The sequence below is a fragment of the Lepisosteus platostomus genome, chromosome 14 (assembly GCF_059453375.1).
Source record: "Lepisosteus platostomus isolate fLepPlt1 chromosome 14, fLepPlt1.hap1, whole genome shotgun sequence".
Lineage (NCBI taxonomy): Eukaryota > Metazoa > Chordata > Actinopteri > Semionotiformes > Lepisosteidae > Lepisosteus > Lepisosteus platostomus.
The window spans coordinates 37,509,781-37,532,617 of record NC_142624.1 but is presented as its reverse complement, the minus strand read 5'-3'; the positions used below and the strand labels follow the sequence as shown (position 1 = coordinate 37,532,617).

At 44.1% G+C, this 22,837-nt stretch overlaps 1 protein-coding gene across 3 annotated transcripts in view; it reads right to left on the bottom strand.

The window, feature by feature from the left end:
- Positions 1-22,837, bottom strand: part of sema5ba (sema domain, seven thrombospondin repeats (type 1 and type 1-like), transmembrane domain (TM) and short cytoplasmic domain, (semaphorin) 5Ba) — a 111,907-nt gene that overhangs the window by 12,329 nt on the left and 76,741 nt on the right. For all 3 annotated transcript variants that reach the window (XM_088606117.1, XM_088606114.1, XM_088606116.1), the window contains 8 exons: positions 21,535-21,820; positions 17,065-17,200; positions 15,863-16,070; positions 15,566-15,773; positions 3,866-3,983; positions 3,350-3,531; positions 1,201-1,344; positions 517-664 (listed from right to left, as the gene is read on the bottom strand). In XM_088606117.1, coding sequence (XP_088462243.1) covers positions 517-664; positions 1,201-1,344; positions 3,350-3,531; positions 3,866-3,983; positions 15,566-15,773; positions 15,863-16,070; positions 17,065-17,200; positions 21,535-21,820 — 1,430 coding nt within the window. The remainder of the gene's footprint in view (positions 1-516; positions 665-1,200; positions 1,345-3,349; positions 3,532-3,865; positions 3,984-15,565; positions 15,774-15,862; positions 16,071-17,064; positions 17,201-21,534; positions 21,821-22,837) is intronic.

The following is a 22,837-nucleotide window of genomic DNA, read 5'->3' as shown; positions in this document are numbered from 1 at the left end:
TGAGAAGAGGGGGCCCTCCGGAGCACCTCGCCTGTCTGGCAGTTAGTAGCGAATTGATCTGAGGATCTCGTCGAGCCGGTGAACCCAAAGAAGCGGAGCACTGGTTTCAGGAACATGTGGGCAGCTTGTTCCACAATCCAACACCCTCAACCATATGAACAGGAAATACTTTTCCATCCATTCGAGTCAGTTTCATTGCAAGAAAAAAAAAAGGGCTATCGGGGTTTTTCATTTATGAAACGAAGAGATCCACGCAATCGGCTCCACAAAGGCCTGGCTTCCTGACACCAGCAAGCTACAATTTAAGCCTGATCTTGTTGCTGTGGCCAAAGCCCTTGGACTCTCTTCTGAACATCCCGTCAAACACCCACGCGGTCACTTGGGTTAAACCTCACCAGGAGGGGGCCTGACTGGACAGCTCCCACACACCCTTCGGGGAGGGAGGAGGGGGGTTCCTGAATGAGAATAAGACATCTGGGCCAAGACACAGGGGCGAACGGGCAGGAACACACATACCAGCGCACAGCCCGGACAGCTGTTCCCATTTTCACAGTTCCTGACGCGGGAGTGCACCCCTCCGCCACACTCCGAGCTGCACTTGCTCCACGACCCCCAGGAGGACCAGAAGATGGGCAGTGGGCACTGGCTGTTCTCATTGCAGAACCTGCAGGATCCGCAACGCAATGGCGAACAAGTAGAATTAACAGCTCGGTTCACAGACTCCTAACGGAGATCGCAGTGCACACGTAGAAGGCTTCCTAGTCGATACTGGACAGTCTGGAGGTGTGTCTGACCCAAGAAAAAAAACCCTTGATGGAATTATTGACTTTTCTGCAATCAGGGACCAAGCTGAGTATAAGAGACTGGGGAAAAAAAATGCCATATTGAGCCAAGGGAACAATATACTTTTACAGATCCAGATTAAAATCTTTAAGTTGAAAATCTACAAAAAGCTGTAAATAAGATTTTGCTTAATGATCTCCATGGCAGTATTGATTACTCCCACCTGCTGTGAAATCATGATCTCAGACGTGCTGCAGTAAAAAGAAGCTCTTTCATGAAAAAAAGGCTCTATATGACCCCGAAGGGTGAAGCCTACACAGCACGTCTTTCAACAGACCTCCGTCCCTGCTCGTACTGCAAGAATTTCGCAGGTCACACGACAGAGCAGTCTCCCCCGCAGGACGGCCCCTCTCTCACCTCTCCTCTCGGCTCTGCCCCACGCAGACTCGGCCCCCGTGCCGCGGGGAGGGGTTGTTACAGGAGCGCTGGCGGACCTGGAACCCGATCCCACAGCTGGTACTGCACTGGGCCCAGGAGGACCAGGGAGTCCAGCCGCCATTCCTGCGCAACACAAGGAAGAACTCCATGGGGCAAGAACGGGCCGACCACCTCTTATAAGCAATAAGGTGCTTTTTTCAATCTCAGTGCAGGAAAGGAAAAAACGTAGGATCTAGTTGTTCAAGTAGGTGGCTGCGTCAGCATGCATAGGCTGCAAAGGAACAGGTACTGTAAAGGTTTTTTGGAATATATCAAACAACTAGATTCTACAAAGGCAAAGGTAAATGTTTATTCCACGCTGAAAAGAAACACAGCGTTTCACAGCCGAAACATTGCGTTTCTTTTCTCCTCTTTTCAGCGTGGAATAAACCTTTACTTGTTCCTTTGTAGGATCTAGTTGCTTGATATATTCCAAAAAACCTTTACCTGTTCCTTTGCAGCCTATGCAAAGGGCTTTACTCATTCATAGCAGCATCCTTTCACATACAAAATGTGTCACACAGGCCTCTAAGAAGCTGACTGGCTACTGCTGTAATTGGCTCCTGTTAAATTCTGATTTATATGCTTGCTGTGTACAGCAGATTTTAAAACACTGATACACTGGAAACCTTGTCTGTACTGGAAGGAGTTAAAAGAAAAAAAAAGGCACATTCAATTTCCTAAAGTGCTTTGTTCTGGTGTTGCATTTTCATTATTTAATTGCTACTTCCTGTAAAATACAATTCAGTTCCAGCACCTCTTTTTAATCTTGCATAGTTATGCAGTGAATAAAATGAACCTATCTATTTCAGCAAAGCTCCGGCAAGGCGAATTCTCAATCATTATAATTGGGTAATGGCTACAAACAGATGGCTGTGCAACAAGAACTCAGAGAGGAGGCAAACCAGCCTCTTTTTTCAAAGACTCTATTCATGTCACCTTTGGTAAAGGATTTGAAGGCTTCAGAATGGTCTGGATGGTAAGCAGACAAATGTCCTGCTCCATTATTCCAAATTAAGCACTATACCTCACACTCCCATTCCAGGCGTAAGTGTTGGCCTTCTTGTACAGTCTAGATAATCCCGGCTCTCTCAACAACAAAATTGAAAACGCCCAGCTATGGTGAAGTAAGTCTTAAATTTATGTTAGCCACCAATAATCGTGCCATTTTAAATGCTTTCTTTATTGTCCAGATTTAACTAAACACATACTGAGTGATGGAGATGTTTTAAACCAGACAGACTTTACGGCTGAAGGGTACAGTGGTACTGCGACAAAACCTCACCATTCTTTCGGAAATGTCTGCTTGCTTCCATTAAGCCTGTGGCCAAGAGGCTGAGGTCTTACACACAGCACGATTTTTAAATCCTGCAATTTCTTTTCTGAATAATTAATGGGTTGACTCCAAAGCTTTTAAACTGCATCTAAGAAGTACAAAGCACTTTTTTTCAGCCCAGGGTGGAGAGCCTTCCCGACACAAAGTGTGTAAAAGCTTGGCTACCTCTCCAGTACAACAGAAAAAAGAAGGCATCTAAAAGTCACAGCTGCACTTGAATCCCCTCCACCTGACTGAAAGAGAGTTTTTTTCCCCGAGAACACATTTCTCATAGTATTGAAAACAGGCCAGGAGCCCTCACTTCTAAAATTAAATCTCAAACCAGCTCGCAGCATGGTGAAAATGGTCAAGGTGAACTCCGAAACACTATTCACCAGCCTGCAATCTTTTCTCTTGGAACACCTGATTTAAGATGTTTTTATTCTTCTGTGAGGTTTTATTTTCTTTGGCTCCACAACATAAGTACCAAATTAATGCAGGAAAAAGTTTCATGAATGTCTGTAAATTCAGGCAAATGTGTTCTCAGATGGATTAAAAGCCTCATAAACACTGTTTGATTATATCCTACAGCAACAAAATACATTTGATATGATGTTTTTATCAAGGACACACTAAGTTTTAGAGGAATGTTTCGCTATAAGCTTACTGAATTAAGCACTGATGGGGGGAAAAAGGTTTTTATTCTCCTTGGACAAACTTGTAAGAGCCGAGGCGGCTCAGAGAGACACGGCGCAGATCTGACTGGCTCGTTACCTTGAGCAGTTGGCCACCTGGCTGGTAGGCCCGGTGCAGCCATATCCTCCACAGCGAGGAGCCGGGCTGTCACATGACCTTGAGCGGCACAGGCACGTTCCAGTGCTGTCCCCGTCGTCATGATCGCAGGGTTGCCACGGTGACCAAGGCCCAAACGCGCCGTTTACCGTCAAGTTTTTCACCTGCAAGGTCCATTCCAAAGCGGGTTCAAGCTGAGCAGTGCCAGGCATCAAAATAGCATAGCGTACTGTCCTTAACAGAATTAAACTACACGGAAGAAGCAGAGTGACATTTCATAAACAGTGTAGATAACAGGCACCCAGGCTGTCTTGCATGGGGACTACTAAACTGAGGATTGCTAAGAACATAAATACAAATAATATTCCTGAATTTGTAAAATAGAACTCTATTCCTTAAGGGGTAAAGGAGACAGCAAGCAAAGCAGCCCGGCTCAAGGTTATATATGTAACTATAAACTGGATGCACTGGGAATAAATGCAGAGTTCTGGCACTTACTGGGCACTCTGTAATGTTCTGGCTCCACTGACTCATGTTGGAGCTGTCCTCAATGGTGGTGCATCGTTTCTGCTTGCTATCCCATCCACAGTATGGGTCTCGGGCGTCCAAGCAGACACTGCAAGTGAACAGGAAGAGATCAGCTGCAGAAACCTGGCACCCCTCCCATCCTCTCATTGGAGCCACCAAGACTTCCATCACACGCCTGTTTATCTAGGCTGAGAACCAGGGACAGCCAGGGCTTAACCACACGCTGGAACAGGCAGTTAGAAACTGTCTAGGAAAGGTAAATAAGAATGAAACACACAAGTCGAACATTGGACTCTCAATCCTCCGAAAGCGCTAATTGAAGAGTAATTGCATTTAAACATTTAATGAAATTAAGTCTCCTAAGCCAGTCCCAGCTGTACTTTGTGCAAATGCTGGGCATCAACCAAGAGGCACGTCCTCACATTTCACATTCACATGAAAGAATGTTCTTTTTGGGAACATTCCTGTTAGTTTATTTAAGGGAGGTGCCCATTTTCCAAGGAAGCTGAGAAAAATAGCTGTGTTGGTACAGTACGCATTGGTAAATACAACCCTTGTTTTAAAATCTCTAGTATTTTCCTTCCAAAACAGGAAAGAGGCTTATGAAAGAGTGACTGTTTTGATTCCTTGAAACCAATGTAAACTGGCCATGTGGAGAAAAGAGCTCCAGTTTGGAACTTAACAAATCAAAGAAAAGACCACCTCACAAACTACAGTCTGGTTTCTCACCAAGGTTTCTTTTACACAAGCAGCAGGAAAAAAAACAACAAAAAGTTGTGAGTTGAGAAAACTCAGCACATAACTCCAGGTTTGTATTACAACAGCAGGTATTATACCCTACACCGTGCTCTTCACATCTGACTCAAATGTCTCTCTTCACAGCATGCGTTTCTACTGTACTTCATAATATGCAAGAAATAAAACACCTTACTTTAAAAAATGACATTATGACTTTTGGGGAAAAAAAATCTCCTGCTAGGACATTTAAGGCACAAATAACAGAAAGTGTTCCCAATTTGTAAGGCTGGCATGAGCCTCAAATTTAAAACTTGTGGGTGGCTCGCAAAATCCTGCTCCTAACTTCTTTCGACGTGTTCCTTTAGCATATAGATAGAAAGAGCTCCCATGAATAAAACAGGGGTGGAAAGTGAAGAGAAAGATAACACAGACATTCTGTGCGAGACACAAACATTATAGTAATCTCTGCATCATCATCCCCAACTATCCTGCACAAGGCAGAGAAAGTAACCTAATCCTGGAGTAACTGCTGTCCATGAACAAAATACACAGTGACACGCTGTCTACCCTAAATACTAGGATTGTGTTTTTAACCTCCACAGCATCCTCTCGTCACCACTGAAGGATCCTTCTGAGGAAGAGAGAGAGGTGTCATCTGGCCCTCTCTGTTGATCCCAATGAAAACTGAGACTTTGCAATCTGTCAGGGTGAACAAGTCATAATAAGGCATCCATCACGAGCTGGACAGGGCTCTCTCGTTATGGTGGCTCCACGCCAGGCACATTTAGTCTCCAATAAAAACAATTACCCTGTCTTTGGGTCTTCAGGGAATAAAAATGCAATCATCTGTGTCACCTCTGGTTAAGGGAGTGCGCTTTTAAATCATTGATATAGGGCAGAAGAAAGAACTTGAACAGAGGGCAGGGTGGGTAAGCACAACTCTAGGTCAAGTGCAGTGGCTAGCACTGATCACATCTTGACAGGTAAGGCTTCTGCAGCTGGGCTTCAGAGACCACTTGCAAATACGGGTTAACAGGAAGAATTCTGCAGCCAAACCCTGCATTTCTTTTATTGCTTCCTTTATCTCAAAGCCTAAGGTTTACTTGGTTTCTGCCGAGTTCATTTAACAACTAGGTCACAAATCAGGAGGGAAGCTTAATTTTAATACTGGCTGGAAAGCTGTACCATTGTGTGTTTCATTTGGGTGATCAATTTTAAAAACAGCGTTGTAATTACATTTTGCCTACTGAAATGCTGATTTGCAAATGTTTTTGCAATGTGTCTAGGGTGTAGTGGGTTGCAAGAAACCTGTTTAGAGACTGGCAGAAAACAGCTGCTGGACTGGGGTTTGTTCAACATTACCTCAAACTACACCCCACTAAACTGAATTTCATTACATTTTTCTTCATGATTATATCTCACAATGAGAACTGGGAACCTCACATAGTGCACACAATCAATCCATATCTTTCAGCATTTCAACCCACTACAGGAGGAAAATAAAGTGCAACTGACCTCAAAACCCATCCGTTTGTCCCATCAAAGTAGCCTGGTTTTGGTTAATTATAGCAGAGAATCAACTTGTGATCTGTCCACAATAAATCAATATCAATCACCCAAGTCTGGTTTTAAGACCATGGAAATACCAGCAAGCTGAAAGTGATACCGAGCTGACACTTTCATCCACATGCGTGGCAGATCCATTTTTTAGCAGACAGGGTTATTATAAACACTCTGAAAGTCCAGACCATTTTCAAAACATGACCCTGCAGAAGCCTTAAAAGCAAATCGCTTCGTCTCTGCTGCTTACCTGCAAAGGCAAGGGGCGCGTATACAGACCAATAATAAGCCAGGCACAGCTGTAGAGTTTAATCCTTTATTATGAAAGGCCTGCAGCTGCACAAATGACTATAAAACTGCTGAAAAGCACTGCAGGGGGGTGAAAAAGGTGAGTGTGAAAATGCTCATTTTCACCAAACCTGTACGGTGTGGGTGTACAGATGGAAGGCTCTACAGCTGGGCGAATGACAAAGGCCAAACTTCATCTTCGAGCCTGGTGCTGGCACTGCCCCGATGGATCACTCAAGAGACGGCGTGCGCATTAAGGCCTTTTACCCCTTCCAGAGCTACAGAAAGCAAATTGTACATGCTTACATTTCTTCAAGCATATCCTCTTGCAGCATAGGTTAAATCAATCAATCAGTATGCACAAAGAAGGGAAGGGATTATTGTGTTCCAAGACACGGTGTGGCTGTGGTGTCCTGTGAGCGATGTGAGAAAGGCCCCCAGGTGATTGCCGATGGTTTCGTCCCGTCACCGATCGGCCTCATTGAGAGAAGGTAATGAGAGGCTCATCGGGGGTCTCGCGGGGGGGAAGGGGGGGGTGATTCACAGCCCACGACAGCAGAAAGGGTCATGCTGAGCTTCCAGAGGAACCACAGAAGACAAAAACGCCTCATTTCACAGGTTGTTCAGCTCCAGTGTAGAAAAGGTACAGGGTTAGGCCACCAGTGACCACAGACTATCACCACAAGGAGCACAAACAGTAGATCTCCCCTTTGTTTACGGAGGCTGCACAATCGGTTTTTCAAATGACCTTTTATCCTATGCAGTAAACACACACTGCTGTGTCTAACTGTCACAGCTGAACCAGAAATGGACCGATGTTTTGCGATCCCAGAAAACAGACACTTCTGACACACAGAGGTGTCGACACGGCTTCTTTGGCAGGAAACCTCTCAAGCTGCACGGGTGGAAACATCTTGTAAAAGAAATGATGACAAACCTAACGTGATTGTGACGGGCTATAATAACATGTTAATAGCGGTTTCAAATCGAATTAGCCCTACGATGCTTTGGGAACAGCTCCGCAAGAAAACGTGTTTCACAGAGAACCCTGGCAGCCCGCCAGGCTACGCGAACAGCCCAGTTTTATCCCCTCATCACGGGATGGCCACGGGTCAGGGGTGGGTTAGCCATGGTCAAGCGTTATACTGGAGCGGGCAGGAAATGCCGACGCTGTAATGTCAAAGCCAATCCAATCAGAAAGTTTTACGAGCGACATAAAAAGTTTGAGTAAGTTTTTACAGTCTAAGGGGAGGCATTACGGACTTGTAAGAAATACAACCAAACATGTTAAGTAATAAATCAATCCTCCGATAGAAATTGCTTTAATTCTGGGGCTCAGCCAGAGGACGCTTAAAAATCAAAACACTCTACAACCAGCAATAAATACTCCGAGTTTCCGATTACATTTTTTCAAGCAAACCCCAGTATTAATACCTGCTCTAGAATTGTGAATTCGATCTGCTGTGCATTTTAGCACCCCATAGACATCCCAGCTGCAACAACAAGTTATAAATTGTGTCTGTCAGTAGGCTTCCTTTGAAACAAGAAGCTTTCTCTCTTAGGTAATAAAACCTCCAAATCTCTGTTAATCTTTTGACCCCCTTCATTGTTTTCAGTCTAAACTGAATATAGAAAGTATGGTTTCAAGACAATACAAATCTCGGGATACAAACTGCATATAGATACAATCAGAATTGTTCTCAAATGATTCAGCTGCACCAGGGAATAACCTCTGGATAAAAAGAAAGCAACTCAGAAAAAAAGCTAGGGATGTGGTTAAAAAACAGAGAAAAACTGAACCTAAAAGTCAGATGTAACTGCTTATTGGATATATTTTTGTCATTCAAACTGAAGCCCATTACTTTGTAATTTAATTTAATCAGAAGAACGTTAAAAGATTAAGAAAAAGACCAGCTGTTCAACAATGCGGTCAACGTGTTTTCATGTTAGAACCTCTTCCGTTTGACAACATAAATGGATCACGTAGTAAGAGAAAAAGTATATCTTTCAGGGAGCTATCCAGCACGTATGCTCACAGTTTGTGACATTTCATCTAACCTTCTGCTACAAAAACTTGGCAGTTAATCTCCAACCACAGTAACAAAAGCTCTATATCCATCACAATGAAACAGGCTCTTTCTGACAGCCACATTTCAGCACTGCATTTGCCTGTCCTAGGGTTTTAGGGGCCCACTAACTCTGCAAGACCAAAGCCATACCTTTTCAACAGCAGGATCACATAAAGACCTTTTCCCCCCCAAACTGCCATGCCTTCGGAATTAATGATAGATGAAGTTGATAGATGTTAGAAAAACCTTCAATGGCATTCTGTTCTCAGAAAACAAATTGCAGCAGGAGCAAAGTAAATTAGTTTCTCAAAAGAACTGAAGCCTAAGCTCTTAGGGACGTAGAGGAAGTTAAGATTTAAGAGGTCAAATGTAATTACCACAAAGCAGAACCAGATTTACAACATACAGACCGAACAATTTACATAAATTCATAAGTGTTCTTTTCTGCCACAGCATTTGCACTTTAAAAGACAAACCAAGACTAATTTATATTGCATTAAATGTACAAAACACCTGACGTTCAGAATATTATATGAAAATATAAAAAGTGTTCAAAAATGGTATTTATAACAAGTTTCTGAAATTAGTTTTTAGGCATCCAAGCACAGAATCCCCTAGTGATTGAAGGGTTTTGGTTTTTCAATTTTCTTCAGAAATGTAGCACTGGTTCAGGTAGAACACCATGTAGCTGATTTCACACTTGGCAGATATAGTGTTGGAGGCAATTGACACGTGACAAAAACTGCAGCCCTGTATCACCCAAGATGTCATCCTGACCCACACATTTGAGAAACTTATCAAAATCTTCTTGCGAACAGCTGCACCAATTGAATTCCAATGTGGGAGATGTCAAAAACACCAAAGACCTGGCTTCAGATTTGTAAATTGCAAGGTTTGCCACAGACTGTTCCTGTTCAAATACGTCTTGGCATATAAAAGTCCAAACTTGACAGGTATCACTGTACTGACAAACTAATTAACCAGGATGGCTGCCTGAACTTTTTCAAGGGGCACTGCAATGCTATTTTCATATTTTAGGATTTGAAAGAATCAGCAGTGATGAGGGCATTTCAAACCACGATAAAAGTAAAATGTACACACTAGCTTGAAAAAACTACAATTTACACCACAAAATAGATGACATTTCCAGGTCTGCACAGCGCCATGTTCTGCAATTCAGAATGAGGTAACAAAACTACTGGTGGCATGCGACCCTATGACATTGTAAACAAGCGAGCTTGTGAATACATCTCTTTAAATCCAATAGAAATACTGCTTTCGATTTCTACACGGTTTTGCTGACAAATACTACTTACTTGCTAACTCCACATGCAGATCACACCAGACGTTGGAACATTTCTGTGGTGAAATGTCTGCTGCACAAACTGTACTTATTTGCTTGCACGTCACATTATATTAGTCATGACAGTGACTAGTGAGCAGAAAGGGCCGCATCACGTCACAATTCACGGGAACTCAAATGCAAGTTTGCGACAAAATGGCAACTTACAGTACTTTCACAAAGGTCATGATTTTGTGCTTAATTTGACATTTGTAATTTTTTTCTGTAATGTCAATTAATTTAATTCTGTTACCGAGATTTAATAACCAGTCTGAGAAACCAGAACCGCAGATCTCCTTTAAATTGTATACTTTCCTAAAAACATTTGAGGCATTTAAAGTTATGTTTTGCAGGCAATTTCCCTGGTGCAAAATGATTACAACTTTCGATGTTGAAACTGATCGGTTCATCAAAAACATTAAACCGCTCCAGTCAGTAACAACCAGGTTTCATTAGCATAATCCTAAGGGAAACCTGGGGGTTTCAAATTTGGCACAATGTTCCAGCTGTTGAACCAACATAGCTGCTTGTGGCAGGTTCCCCTCACCTAGTACTGCGGCATGTGGAGACCTACAGTATATACACGAACGCCCTTTTTAATATGGAGATGTAGGGAACTAGGGTTGGGGCTGGCCCCATTTCTAAACCCAAACCTAACGTGGTCCATAAACTGGCCTCCCCATTTCTCCTCCAACTTAAAACCTATTCGTCTGATCCTGTTTGGCCGATCGATATTTCTCAAACAAGCAAGATTGTCACCCCGATATACAGCACAAGACTTAACCTTTCCCAAACAATGCAATCTCCCTGTGAGTCCAAACCTTCTTCATGAAAGTCTTTCCATGAGGCATTACCAGTCATCCACCACTGCCCTTTGCCTCTCGTTGAAACTGTTAATAGAGGAATCCAATTTCAGTCAGCTGTAGGGTTGATTCCTCTCATAGCGTTGTTCAAATATGGAAACATTTACCTTTTTCTCCGTCTCTGGAGTGCCACTAAGCTGCCCTCTAGTGGCGTAAACCAGTATCGACAACGCCAGCAGCTCTGGATTCTGAGCGTTAAACTGCTCTCGATCAAACACGGTCTATTCACCAACTTCAAAACTGACCGCTCATCTTCCCCACACACAAGCAAACTGATAAGCGACAATAACAATGACATTGCTCCATTAACCAAGATGGTGGCCTGAGCTCCATTTTTAAGAAAAACATCTCCAAAACGATTTAAATAATTTCTCTCAGATCCATTGTGCATTGGGACTGGTGGATCATTGGCTTCCATGTAGCAGGTAGGTGCTGGGTGAAGTGATTCCCATCATGTACAGTATGTAAAGCACTTGAGGGTCCTTAGGAATAATCAGTGCTATACAAATGCACTCAGGCATTACCTATATGTTTATTAGTAGTGTGATATTGATTATTATAAGCGAAAATGTGTCAACAATCTTTGCTACCCTCTGGTGGTTATTATTCAAGGAAAGCAGCAAAACTAGGACAGGTGCAACAATATTATGATTCCGATTATTTTTTATCTGGATAATTTCAGTGTAGATACTACTGTAGTTCTACACTAGTGCCACACAGTTTCTTAAGCACTGCTAGTTTCCCTCACTATATGTAGACGTGGCTGTTACTACAAATCTTCCAAATCATTTAAAATTCTGTGGCCGAAGTCAGAAAGTGTTTCCAATGAAAATGAAATAACTGCATAGAATACTGCATAAAACTGTTTTTAGCTCCCTGATGTATCTGTACTTCTATTGAAACATAAAAGTGCATACAGATTAGGCATTGAGGAAAAAAAACTGCATTCAAAAGGCCTCTTTGTAGCACACTTCTCTGGCCATCCATAGCCACCACCATTCATATAAGGAGTGTTGACTTCATTTATATCCAGAGCAAAGCCACAACTGGAACAAGAGGGGTATTTTTAGAATACAATCAAATGGAAAAAGCTTTGCAATATCGTACTTGGCAATATCTCAATTAATTAAAGCGACTTTTGTTGCTGTCGAAAAAAGTTGTGAAACAAAGCCTTGACACGTACATGGTATGTAAAGAAAAACTATTCTTGAACACACACACACACGTATATATGCACATACAAAGAGCAAGAGATTGTGACAGATGCATTAGAAATGTTCTCATATGGTTCGATGATGTTCAATGATGCCAGACAAAGTTTTAAAACAGCCTGGGCAAAGTAAGGGCAAGTACATTATCTCCATTCAGAAACTTAAACATCCTGAATGAAGAGCCAAAGTCCCCAAAATGGAAATCATGCTTTTCCTGCAGGTGAAACCAGAATGTAGAATTAGGCTTGAGGGTGAACTCACTGTTACAGAAACCTGCTCAATCCCTTAGTGAGTGTCTGAGGCTGCTCTTCTCAGGAATGGCCATCTGCTCAGGAGCAAGGCAGTGTTTAACAGAGAAACAGGATAGGCCAACGAACACGGGAGTTACGTAATTCATAATTAGGCACAGCTGGGTACTGCAGTCCCTATTGGCTGAAACACTTACCACCTCTAATTGGAAACACAAAGTAGTGAAAGTGTATACAAAGGTGTCCGCATCTCAGAACTGGTTCAGAGTGATGTGGGCCTACTGTAATCATTGACGACTTTCAGAAAAAGCTGCCACTCTCCAGAAACTGGGGTGTAGTCTATACCAAGCTTTTCTGGGGGTTTAGATGATTACAGAACTGCCTAATATTGATCGATTATGCGGAGCACAACATTGAAAGTACTATAATCTCCATGCTGCCCTGAAATAGTTCTGCTGAAAATAAAGCAATCCTATGGGGAAACCAAGAAATGATACCTGTTTGCTTTGAATATTTACGGTATATGATAAAGGAGTGTCTCAAACTAAAAACTGAAATGTTTCCTTTATAACCACAGATTTCTGTGAACCTGCAATTTTTCTGAAAATACATTTACTGCATTTCCTTTCTGACTTGCTACTGTACCTGCTGCTTGCTCAGGGTGAACACTGCAGTGTAGCATTACAATACTGCATATTCATAGCCTTGTTTTCTTCGACGCCATCAGGATTCTATGTTGGAGTGTAGCCTGTGGAAGGACGAGATGCAAATTCCTTATCTTCTCGACGGAGAGGGTAAGAGAACTCAAGCTCCGCGTCAGCTGCAAATTCACCACCGCGAGATCAAGTTGTCATTCTGTCCTCATGCTCAGCCCGGGGTGGGAAACAGCACCTTCTTCCACTCCTGGGGTCACGGGGGTAAACTGAGGGAGGGCCAGTGGTGCACTTTGTAGCTCTGGAAACTGCCACTATCATTCTATAAATACAACCTCCAACCTGCATGTTGCGTTTCCTTTTCCATTTTAACCACCCAAGGAAAGCCTTTGCTGTCTGGTCAAACAATTCGGCATTAATACAGCAAGAGTCTACTAGGGTGAGCTGGAGACAACAGATGATGAGAACATGGATACTTCCATTTTCCTGTTTGGATGCTTACTGTACTTCATAAAAACACACAGTAGTATCAGATTACTACTTATCGGAGTGCAACAGATTCCCTAAACAGCTTTGAGTAATCCAGTCAGGATCTGTCAGCTCTTTTCAATTGTTTTGTATGCCTTATGCCCAGTCTCTGAATAGTAAATGCAAGAAAATGCAAAGTATAACAATGTCTGAGAGGAGAATCAGGTGTTTGAGAACAATTCATATGCCTCCCATCCCCCAATCACAAAGGCAAGTCAATCCTCGATTACTGTCTGAATGCTCAAAGTCCGAAAACCTAAAACAAAATCCCCCATGACTGTTCGTAAAACCCAGAGATCTAAAAAATCAGTGTTGGGTATTTTTACCTTAATGGAGCACTGAATCATCAAAGCAACAACATTATTGCTCATTTATAATAACTGCCCTATTTGCACTAGACCAGTAGTCAACAAGATGTGTACATTCGAGGAATGCAGGTGCACTGAGGATCAGTAGCGGGAGGTCACACCATGATGGCATCTTCTGTTTGGCTACAAAATCCATTTCTTACTTTAAGACGTGTATGAAAATACAGGCTTCATCACAAAAATGTGTCAACTAGGTGTTTGTAAATTAATAGATGGGTGCTCCAAGTTTTCTACCATTTGTCACCACTCGCGCCTTTAATGCATCAAAAACTCTAACGTTATGTGCTTGGAAAACACAGGCATTCTTGTTCTGAAGACCTAGAAAGGAATTATATTCCCACATTACGTGAAGAAAGGATTGATAAGTCAAAAATCAGAACGCCAAACACAAGGGCACCCCACTTTCCATTAGGACAGCCAAAGTGACGCCCCCAAAATGAAATCAATCACGCAACGGCAGCGCTGCACACCTCCACTGCCCCCCCCAACCCCCCATGACCATGAGTCAGAGCCACATTCTGGACACGTCCCTGCCACTTCAGTTCTCTTAGCTCGTCCCACAGAGCCCTCACTGTACGTTTTCCTAACGGATTAAGCTCAGCTTCTTGTTATCCAAATCACAAAGCACGGCCCGATATGCATCTACATTAAGGCTTTATTGACTGCACGGGGATGCCACGCAGATGCCATTCTCTGGACACTCCGGGACTCCACTTGTCCGGGCTGACTGAAGGCAAGCTGACTGTACGGTGCAGCCCGCCTGCAGGCTCAAACTGTTCTGGTGCTGCTCGTGTAACAGCGGCTTTCTTGTGAGAAGAGAAGGTAATAGCTTTGCTGTCGACGCCCTGCTCGCCAGCGATGAGCTGGGATGACATGTGGCATCTAGGGCTCAGAGACCAGTGAACAGGCACATGCTTGTCCTGGCTGTATGAGAGGGCAGGACAGCATCTACAACCTGGTGCAAAGCAAGCATAGCAGCTTCCAGCAGTGGCAACATACCTTACTAGCCTGCGACTTTCACAATCCTCCTCTATTGATCAACCCTGTTGTGACGACTGTTAATCAGCACAATGAATTTACCTACATCACGTCTGTTCAATAAAACGTTAGAGCAGCTGCTCAAAAAAGATTAACTGTGTCTTATTGTTGTTGTCTCTGTCAGATCTTATTAAATCTGTTGCAGTTATAAGCAATTTATGTTGATGTGGAGTATAATACAACTTTTTAAAATGTCAGTGTCTGGCGGTTCCATACTAACTGATTTTTATTGCATAAAACATTCTCCTGTCAGCAGCCTGAAGCGATGTAGGAAAAAAAAAAAGTCCTTTCTACACCCTTGAACCCAAAGCAACACAATCTGCTTCTCTGTGCTTTGAACACAGCGTAACCTCTGTACGTCTCACTAGCTTGACTTTCAATCGTTTCAGGATCCTGTTTAGCATTCCGAGATCTGCACAGCACAGATTCCCCATGGGAGAACAGAGACCTGACTCAGCAAAGGAGGGCACCCTGCAGAGAGAGCACTGCTCGGAGGGGACAGATAAGGCATCCAACCACTGCCCTTCCTAAATTCACCTCAACCTTCAGGGACTCGGATTGCTGGCATTATGTCTTAAATGAATAAATGCACTGTCATCGCAGTAGCTGGTTAACACATTTCCTAGTCCTTATTTTGTCAGCATTAGATAACGGGCCGTTAAACATCCCCAATAAATGACAGAAATAAACAACGTTTCACAGTATATTTGACAGGCATGAAGACGAGAATGTGTACAGTAAAAGCTCCCTCAGCATCTACTCACTTTTCCGTTTTGTAGGTCGAGCATCTCTCCAACGGGATCTTCAGCACTCTGTTGTTGAGGCCCACGAAAAGCGACCTATCACTGTGGAGGATTTGAAGGCCCAGGATTGGCTCCCGTGTGCCTGGGGGGAGGAGCTGTATCTCCTCCAGGTAACATCCCCGTAAGCTCTTGTTGGTGGTGGAGAGGGCCTTCCGGATGGTGCCGTATTCTGACGGGGGGGGTGGAGAAAACCGAAAGCTGTGATCTAGCTCTTGGGTTCAAACCCCAAACGTCAGAGCGAGTTCTGACTTTGCTTACCCGTTCCGATGTACATGACGTGGTAGAGGGTGTCCCTGCCCTGCACGATGTCCACCACCAGCTTGGAGAAGCGCACGTTGTCTTGCATGACCAGGGGGTCCACTGAAATGGGCTGCACCACGTCGTTCATCAGGAACAGGCGCTGGGCGTCCTGCAGGCTGCGCTCTGTGAGGTTCTCGTTGGGGCTGTAGTCGTTTACTGTACCACACTGGGGGGGTGGGGGAGAAGCAGACAAGAGCACCGCTAGAGACCAGGAGAACCGCGATGAAGTACAGGGGTCTCCAGACCTCGTCCTGAGGAATGGGTCACCTGTTTTTAAAGACTGGCAACACTGGTGAGCTACGGATGACTCAAGTAAGTCATCTCCCCAGTTAAGGGAACTCTGGTCTCCGAGAGCGTAGGAGACCTTAGATAGTAGTCCCAGACCTCTAAATTACCTAAAATGTAAAATGACTTAAATCTAACAAAGTCACCTTTTTAATTTATCGCAATGGAATTTCTCCATTACTTTCAGAAATTGGAATTCAATGGCGATCTACAAAACCTGCTGGACTGCGTCTCGCCCAGCAGGAGGAGAATGGTCGACAGTTTCACATTCATTCATTATCTAGGTTATATTGGGAAAAAAAAAACATTAATGACCTAAATGAGTCTGCCGGTGACCTGGAAAAATACATAAAAAGGCCCACAGAAAGCAGATGAACTTCTGAGTCGCTAGGAGAAGATGGTTAAATGACCGCTTCACACCAGACTAAGCCTTGCCACCAGGGACAGCAGCTCTCTCCCGTTAAAAAGCGGGTCACGGTCAACCTTTAAAACCCAAAACACAGGCTAGACTTCAATGCAGCATTATGCGATTGAGAACGGCATCCACCTCCGTCTGAACAGGTTTTTCCAATCGTATTTGTTCAGGCGATACTGAAGGAAGACTGTCGCCTGCTGACTGGCCGCAATCGAGACTGCCCACAGAAACTCAACATTACGGAGAAAGAACGTCAATTGTTTCTACAGAGGCTATGTTAATCCATTAGAGATTTTTTGCAGAGTAACATGCATTGTAGATCACTATTCGTTCATGGGAGCCAAGCGGGGCTTAGACTAAAGTAGGAGCCCACCAGCATCAAAGCACAAAAGAACGGCTCAAGAGTGAAACCCAACCTACGGAATGGTTTCTGGAAGTGAGCTCTTCCCACTGATCCTACCTGAAAGTTGGGAATGGGGTTTGGCGCAGACAGCCATGTTGACCGAGGGTTCTCCTGGTACCGAAACGGCCCATTAAAAGCCTGGGTAACGGCACTGAGGTTGAAAGCACAAACAGCTGACGCGGCAATGCTGTTCCTGCCCATTAGAAAAGAAAAAGAGAGAGAAATCACCATGCCGGAAAGCAGTCGCAGAACTCCGTCCCTGCCTGGCAGAGAGATATAAATAAATGAACCTCGGGCTGCGCGGGTTATCTCAGCTCTGGAAAAATAAATCCCGCTCCTACAGTACTGTGTCCTGGTCTGGAGCTATCTCAGTGGCACACATCCACACAGTGGAGTCTGCTATTCAGAAACCGGGCCCAGGGTCTCAGCTGAAGGAGGACAGTTCACCTGGCGGGGCTCATACAGCATGTGCTCACGAATCTGAAAGTAAAAGTAAGAAACTAAATCCTATATGAACAGCACCTGCTGCAGGGATCTGTCAGAGCCCAGAGTTTTAACAACTATACTGAGAATGGTTCTCTCGGCATCAGTGGCACACACCAAACTCCTAATACCCACTGCAGAGAAAATACCCATGTCTCCAAAAGTCAGCATGGTTTACAGCTGAAGCTAAAGCTTGCCAAAAATATTTTTTTACAAAACAAATGACTACACATTAAAAGCACAAACCTCTCTTCATTTTCTTGGACCTTAGAAATGCATTCTATTCTGCATTTTTAATGTGAAAGTACCATATAATTCTCGACATTAAAAAATGTTAATTGATGAAATGTAAATGAGCATGTCTGGAATTGGGTTGCATTTTACAGCTCGAAAGTGGCACTGGCCTCTTGCCTGCTGGATTAATGAGACTAACCTAATTGCAGCTCCAAGTGATTGAACTCCGCACATCGGGAGGGAGGGAGGGAGAGGAGAGAGGAAAAGGAGACGACAGGCAAACGCCAATACCCAGCTGACAGCCTTCAGGAAGTGATGTCACTTCAGCCAGACCTTCGCCACTCTAAGAGAGCACCGAGGCCTCCAACGTTCATGAACCACAGTAAGGTTCAGTCCCAGAACCACTTCGTAGATTTAAATGCCAGCAAATCCCACAGAACCCAGATAGCATTGAGTTACATAATCTTCACAACTGCAAAAGTTACAAATTACTTACATATATTTGTGTTTTCAGATCTCCATGTTTAGCTGACGGCTTGGCACAGAGCTCAGTCTCAGCCACTGCCAGCCTTGGATAACACTCCATCAAGCATTTGGCCTGGCTGTAAAAGCTTTGCCTAAGAAAGACATGCTCAGCATGAGCTGAACCAGTGTAATGAAAACCTCTCGCTGCCACCAAGGCAGATGGGTTTGTGCTCAAACTGTGGCACAGCCAGACACGCTGTGAGACCAAGGCAGATCATTCCCGTTTGACTTCTGAGCTCAAAGGTTAGAAATCGGGCAATTCGACTGCCAGTTCTTGTGTTTGCTCACGTGCAGTATTACTGTACAAGCCTTTAATACTGGACTTTCCGAAAGATGTCTGTATCCAGTCTGCATAGACCTGAAACAAAGGAGCTTTTCCTGAAGCAAACTGAAATTTTAGAGATTCATTCAGAGTTTTTTTCTTTTATCTTCTCAGTTTCAAGATCTTAAAATGGACAAAATCTGAAACAGTAACATTTTATGCAGCTTACATTTGAGAATTCTCTTAGTTTTTTGACTGAGGGCAGCAGGGACTGCTACTGATAGATTTCCTTAAAACAATGCTCTCTCCACCTTTGTGTCTGCAAGTAATATTCCTACAAAAGCTCTGAACACAGGGAGGAAACGAAGCCTCTCAGGTCTTGAATAAGATGGCTTTGTATGAGAGGCTCTTTGAAATCTACCCCTCGCTTATAATTCTAGTGGTGGTACAAGACCCTTTTAGCTATCCTGTTCACATCTTTTATTAAAGAGCAGCTGCAAATATGGAAACACCTTCAGAAACAAAACCAGAGCCTAGAACTACAAAGTATTTTCTCTTATCTTACAGTCAGATACATCAGCTACATCTGCTGACAAACATAACAGCATGCGCCTCTCCTCGACCCCAACAGTCCTACTGCTTTCTCTGAATAAATGGTATAAGTGGGGCAAGACTAAAACCTGAGCCCATGTCCTGGGCGCCAGGGACCCAGTGACTATAAAACAAGTTGTTTTGGATTTGCCCTAGAAAGGGCACTGCATCGCATATATAAATACTGCCAGCACCAATGACAAAGCAATTATTGCCCCCCATATAAGAAAGCAATCTTTTGCCCCGCAGTGCAGCAGCTTACTAAGCAAATGTCACTGATTGAAGGCCGTGGCTTTGTTCTCCTGTATGAGTTGGCGCAGAGTGCTTGGAGGAAAGGAGAACCTATTTTCAATGTGATAGTTTCCACAGCTCTTTCTTTGCCAGCTTGGTCCTATGGATTCAGTGGTTAGCTACAGTAAGGGATGGGTGCAGCCTGTCTCTTTAAATGTTAAGTTAAATGTGCCCTCTGACAGAAGATCTTGACATTTGCTTCTAAGGAAATACCAATGGAAACCTTTCCTCAGTACAAGGCATATGGTGTGGTGTAAACAAAGTTTTGGCATCCGAAGAATTAAAGAATTAAAAAATAATAATTTGAGTGTTTCAGCGTTGGTGAATATTCTGTTTGCACCAAGTACTGAAGCGGGAGGGATATAACAATGAACTGAAAGGATTTCTCAGACACCCATGGCACACGATGGAGACCTTTCGGGGGGTGCCAGGCTCCCCAAAACCAGTCCGCGGTTCCTCAACTGCTCCTGGCACAGTGCACACCTGCCCAGGCAGGAGTCCAGTCTCCTCAGCTGCCAGGCTCCCCGAATCGCACCACGACCAGATTTACCAGCAAAGAAATTAAACGGCCCCACTGGAAGCCAGGGAACAGAACAAAATGTTGTCTCATATTCTATTTTAAAATCCAACTGTGAGAGCGTGGTAACGCTGTATCCCCTCGGGTCTGACCAGCAGTCTTACTCACCAGGGGGAAGCTAATAAGAAATGCAGTTAATTAAAAGGACCTGCCCTGTTTAGATACTTGAACCTCAGCACTGTCACAAATAACTGACTGTGCTGCCAAGTCTTTCTGCAAGCACGCTCTCCATGGTATCCTGAAACAAATCTCCAGGGAATGTGAAAGGCAAAGGTCAATTTCATAGCGTCGGAAATACTGTAGTTACAATTAGAGTAACGCACTGCACTTCTCAGGTGGTAAAGGACATGCCAAATAATGCCCTTCCCCTCTAGTTAGGCAATTATTATTTTATCAAATTACACACTGCAAGATAGAGGGAGACCACCCGGGTGAGTGTTATTTCTGGCAAGATGCTGGCGAACGCTAGGTGTACATGTAACTACTGATCCATTTGATGTCTGAATATGTGAAGATTTTAGATCTTTTTATAGGTTTTTCTTAGCGTTCCACGGATTACACGTTAGCAATCAATAAAGTGCAGGGTTTCTACCTGAAAAATACTGAATATGGCCCGGAGTTATTTCTTCATCTGACAAGTGGATAATTATTTTGAAAATAGCTTAAATCTGTAAGGGAAATTCCATGAGCAATAACTTACTTACACTTACGTGGGAACACGATTTCTCTGATCTCAATCAAGATCAATAGTACTGTAATATTTTCAACTATATTTGTTCTTGCATTACATGAAGCCCTAAAAACACCCAGTGATTTTCTAGACAAAACGACCGCTTAACAGAAAGATAGCCACATTCACACATTATGACAGGCATGAAGACAAAGAAAGGGGGCCATTTACAATAATCCGAAGGAAATACTAGGAAAGGCAGCAAAGCTTCCTAAATCTCTGCTGGCCCACTACACAGTGGACAGTGAGAGAGCAGAGCACTGATGCTTTGCCAGAGAGACCACAGGTTTCCCTCATCAGTGGAGGTTACAGTACTGAAAACCACCACAGCTGAAACAACCACAGTTGTTGAATACTTGAGGACATGGGAAACAGGGGGTCAGGTTCCCACGATCCATGTTACTCTCCTCATCGACTCACATAACCTGCAGATTTCTCCCTTACACGTTAGACATACAGTACCATAATGTGAATGATCATTCGACATATGAAAGCAATAATATCTAATCATCAGTCAAGAGCATCCTGTGCACGCTCATGTGAAAAACCCACCATGCAATGACCAGCTGCCTGGAGAGAGATGGTGCAGGTGGTGGGGGATTTCTGATGCAGGCAAGAACACAATCAGAGTCGTGTGTTTTTGCAAAGGCCGCTTGCTTTTAAAAAGTTTTAACTGCGTATGAGCGAGGGTCTTCCTGTGGGTGGGAAGACCGGTGCTCAGTATGGAAACCGTGCATGAGCCAGATGATGAGGAAAATCTGTATGCTCAAATACTCAAAAACCAAAACTGGGAGGCAAGATGAAGGGCAAGGGACCGCAGGAAGCAGCGCTTACACGTTGGTGGTGAAGATGCCGTAGATGAGGTCCTGCTCGGGCAGGTAGAAGGTGCTCTGCAGCTCGTTGTAGTAGAAAGGGATCTCCCCGGAGCGCGAGCAGTTCAGCCTGGCCTTCATGAAGGTGGTCCAGGTGTCCTCCAGCAGGAAGCGGCCCCCGATGTCGTTCTTGCACACCCGCGCCACGCGCGAGTACACCGTCTTGCCGCAGTCATGCTCCACCGCGTTCTCCCGCAGGAAGAAGTACGTGAACAGCCCGATGTCGTAGGCGGAAATGAAGTTCGGCTCTGAAACACGGAGGAAGGAACACGCTTGAGCGGGCACGCGTGGGCACCAGCGCACCCTGTTGAACTTCCGGCCCCCTGATCACGCCGAGAGCTGAGGTGAGTGAGCCCTTCCCACCTTCCCAGGAACACCAGGCTCTCCGCGGCAGGAGGGCCGTGAAGGACAATCGCACCCGGACCCAGGCAGGAAACCAGAGCCCTCGGCAATAAACACAACCCGCAAACCACACAGTCTTCCCCGGCGGGAACAGAGGCCTGCACTGGTGCCAGCCCCGTCAAAATGTCTTTTTCACTTTTAACAGGCTTCGCCTTCATTTTGTTCCCTTACGTAGGTAAAAGGTGTCGGCCATGTAAAGGGAAGGGAACGTTCAGACCAAAAAAAAAAAAATGTAGAAACAACACTTCTAACTGTGTTGTCAATACCTGAGAAATGACAGTTACTAGATGCAAAAAAAATAAGGCCGATAACTCATCTGTTTATCTTCACTTATGCTACTAAGGATTCTCAGAATAGAACGGATCAATGGTGTCATTTGCATCCGAGACTCTAAATTATTGCATTACCCTTCAAGGCTGTCGAAGCACCATCAACAACAGTAAGAGTTTTATTTAGGCTTTTTTAAATTTGTAAAGCTGTGATTAAGGACTGAAGTTTTTTTAACGCGGTACAAAGGAGAGCTTTCCGACTGCACACGAAACCAACCTCCTCGCTCACGCTGAGCTCTACGCTGACCTCTTCTTTCGGCCTAAGCGTCATTATTTCTAAAATTCATTTATGATTCATATCTCCTGGCTTCTTCTAATCTAACTTGATTGCCTGATGCCAGGCAGTCGTAGGCCAATGAAGAACTATAAAGAGACTTCCAAGGAAAGCAGCAGGAATGCTCTGCGGCTACACAGATAAAAAAAGGAAAACATCGTTTGAATGAGCAAAATCCCATTTCTCTGTCCAGTCCTGTGAATCATCCACACTCCTTACAAGTTAACACATCAGCATTCGACAGGAAAACTCCAGCTGAG